Consider the following 3,660-nt stretch of genomic DNA (forward strand, 5'->3'; position numbering starts at 1 on the left):
TTCAGGAAATAAGAAGAAGTTGGTTCAAAAGGTTTTGGATCCAGGAGTGAAACTTTATGAATTACAACTTTAATCTCTTTATATTGTGACCAATATATGATTAGTATGATAGTAAGATATCAACTAAACCTGAGGTAGATGATCAAAGTAAATGACAAGGTGACCCTCACACTCAACCCTCCATGAATCCCAATCATATCGGTTTTATTATAGATCAAAGATTAAATATGAATCGTCAGAAATCTTCCTGGAAGCTATAAAAAGAAAAAAGCCTCAATGAAAAATGTCTGTGAGCTGGTGCTGACCTACTTTAAAGATTTATTACACTGACTTTCTAATAACGTCCTGTCATCCATCAGTCACGGCTCCACGCCGCTCCCTGGATCCCAGTCGAGAGGAGCACACTTTAAAGTTCTGGTATCAGAGGGAGTCCGACTCCTCCCATCGACTCCTCTCACCGACTCCTCTCACCGACTCCTCCCACCCGACTCCTCCCATCGACTCCTCTCACCGACTCCTCCCACCCGACTCCTCTCACCCGACTCCTCCCACCGACTCCTCTCACTCGACTCCTCCCATCGACTCCTCTCACCCGACTCCTCCCACTCGACTCCTCTGACCCGACTCCTCTCACCCGACTCCTCTCACCCGACTCCTCTCACCCGACTCCTCCCATCGACTCCTCTCACCCGACTCCTCTCACACGACTCCTCTCACCCGACTCCTCTCACGACTCCTCTCACCCGACTCCTCTCACCCGACTCCTCCCACCCGACTCCTCTCACGACTCCTCCCACCCGACTCCTCTCACCCGACTCCTCTCACCCGACTCCTCTCACACGACTCCTCTCACCCGACTCCTCTCACGACTCCTCTCACCCGACTCCTCTCACCCGACTCCTCCCACCCGACTCCTCTCACGACTCCTCTCACCCGACTCCTCTCACTCGACTCCTCTCACCCGACTCCTCCCACTCGACTCCTCTCACCCGACTCCTCTCACCCGACTCCTCTCACACGACTCCTCTCACCCGACTCCTCTCACCCGACTCCTCTCACGACTCCTCTCACCCGACTCCTCTCACCCGACTCCTCTCACCCGACTCCTCTCACCCGACTCCTCCCACCCGACTCCTCTCACCCGACTCCTCTCACCCGACTCCTCCCACCCGACTCCTCTCACGACTCCTCTCACCCGACTCCTCTGACCCGACTCCTCTCACTGACTCCTCTCACTCGACTCCTCTCACCCGACTCCTCTCACCCGACTCCTCCCACCCGACTCCCCTCACCCGACTCCTCCCACCCGACTCCTCTCACCCGACTCCTCTCACTCGACTCCTCTCACCCGACTCCTCTCACCCGACTCCTCTCACCCGACTCCTCTCACCCGACTCCTCCCTGAAGCTCCAGAGAACCCTTCATGCTCTTCATTTCTCATTGTGCAGAGCAGGACTTTTCAAATTGTTATTCCTGGATCCTGTGATTCTATGAAAGGTTATCGCTCTCTGGGGCGCAAACAGAAGAGGAATCTAACATAAACGCATGTCCCCCCCCCCCCCCCCCCTTTTTTTGTTATCTGATTTATCTCCAGTCCCCATTGGTGGAAAACGAAGTGGTCACCGGGGACTCGGCGCTCTGGCAGCGACTCAAGTGGACCCGAGAGGGAAGAGCAAATAGAAATGTAGGACACGGGAGCAAGGTTCCTGTTTATGTAAGTCCCCCCTCCCCGGCTGGGAGCTGCTCCAGTGGCATTGTGGGTCTTTGAGTTTGTTTGGCCTGAGGCATAGAGGTCATTGTCCCACAGGTTCATCTCGAGCTGTGTGGACGACCTTGGACTTTGTTCCTGTTTTGTTCTCTGACAGGCACACAAATATAGATTATCTCTACTTTTAAAGAGATTCTGATCATTTACACGTGTTTTATGAGCCATAAACTGAGTAATATGACTGTTCTTTGATTATAAAGCAGGTTTTAATATCACATTTATAACCAAATTTAAAGAAAATCTATATTTATGGGTTAAACGCAACAACCGGATAACACATGATAATCTTAAAGTTGTAGTTAGTAAATAAAATATGATTTAAAACTAAAAGCAGCTCTGAAATTCACACGAATGTTCACGTTGACTTGTGTAAACATGAAGTAGATCATTAGCTCTGCAGGTTGTTTGGTTAACGAAAATACTACAAACAAAGAGCAGCAGTGGTTTGACTTGAGTTTTAGAAGTTAATCTGTGGACTAGTTCAAATCCTTGATGATCAGTCATCCTCTAACCACAGCGTGTGAATATACTCAGTCAGTACCAGGATGATAAAAGTGCATTAAACCATCCTGTGGTGGTAAAACCATCTAATTCTCCACCTGCTGAGTTTCCTTTCTCTTTATGACCGGAGGTAAAATTCACATAAACACTAACAAAGTCCTTTATTTTGAAAAGCATTCGAGGCCAATTAGTGAAAAGTTTCACGTCTGGATCTATTCTTCTCGAGGTTGAAACAATAAGGTTTTATGAAAAGTGAATTTGCTTCTAAGTCCTAGAGAGCAGGCGCAGTGAAACATGTTGTGTGATTCATCTGTTCCTGTTTCCTGCTCCTCAGCTGCCACTGCTGAAATATGTAAACTGCTTTTTTTTACTAGCGTGTTTATTGCAGATTATTCCTCCTCAGGTGCAGCACGATGATGTGCAACACTGATCCAAGAGCTGCAGGACAAACCGGAGCCGTGTGGGAACCTGGCTTCACTACAGCAGAATCTGAGTGGGCTGGTTTCCATCAGGCGACTCATCACTTCCCGAGCAGAGAACAGCCGAGAGATCTCAGCGGTGTTTGAGCTCTCAAGCTGACGCTGCAGCACGAGGACGCTCCTCAGAGGACGTGTGAGGAGACGAGGGACCAGAGGACGCTCCTCAGAGGACGTGTGAGGAGACGAGGGACCAGAGGACGCTCCTCAGAGGACGTGTGAGGAGACGAGGGACCAGAGGACGCTCCTCAGAGGACGTGTGAGGAGACGAGGGACCAGAGGACGCTCCTCAGAGGACGTGTGAGGAGACGAGGGACCAGAGGACGCTCCTCAGAGGACGTTTGAGGAGACGAGGGACCAGAGGACGCTCCTCAGAGGACGTGTGAGGAGACGAGGGACCAGAGGACGCTCCTCAGAGGACGTTTGAGGAGACGAGGGACCAGAGGACGCTCCTCAGAGGACGTGTGAGGGGACGAGGGACCAGAGGACGCTCCTCAGAGGACGTGTGAGGAGACGAGGGACCAGAGGACGTGTGAGGAGACGAGGGACCAGAGGACGCTCACCTGTCTTGAAGACCTCGTAGCGAACGGAGAACCCGGCCCCGTGGGTCTCGTAGTCGGAGACGAACTTGATGAGCAGCTGGCTGCCGCTGGAGACGATGGGGGACGGAGCGATCTTCCCACAGAACTTCCCCAACATGGGCGAGAGCTCGTCGCCGCCATTGTAGACCTCCACGTAGTCGTACCTGAGGGAGGAGAGAGGACACACAGGTTTAGGTTGAGTTAAGTTCGTGTGGAGTTTGGATGAAGCTGAGCTCATAATTGATTCTTCTCCCCAGAGGATTATCGAGCGCGGCTGCTGGTTTCCTCTGTGGCGCTTTATTGAGTCTTCACTCGAACGCTCACAGCTGCTGAA

General features: G+C 51.6%; 1 protein-coding gene across 2 annotated transcripts in view; it reads right to left on the reverse strand.

The window, feature by feature from the left end:
- Positions 1 to 3,660, reverse strand: part of LOC133968818 (neuropilin-1a-like) — a 70,908-nt gene that overhangs the window by 38,261 nt on the left and 28,987 nt on the right. Inside the window, exon 1 of one of the 2 annotated variants that reach the window (XM_062405027.1) lies at positions 3,309 to 3,579. The exons of the other annotated variant lie outside the window; for it this stretch is intronic. Coding sequence (XP_062261011.1) covers positions 3,309 to 3,564 — 256 coding nt within the window. The 5' untranslated portion in view covers positions 3,565 to 3,579. Of the gene's footprint in view, positions 1 to 3,308; positions 3,580 to 3,660 lie in introns of those variants that run through there. 2 annotated transcript variants of the gene reach the window in all.

Source organism: Platichthys flesus, chromosome 14 (assembly GCF_949316205.1).
Source record: "Platichthys flesus chromosome 14, fPlaFle2.1, whole genome shotgun sequence".
Taxonomy (NCBI): Eukaryota; Metazoa; Chordata; class Actinopteri; order Pleuronectiformes; family Pleuronectidae; genus Platichthys; species Platichthys flesus.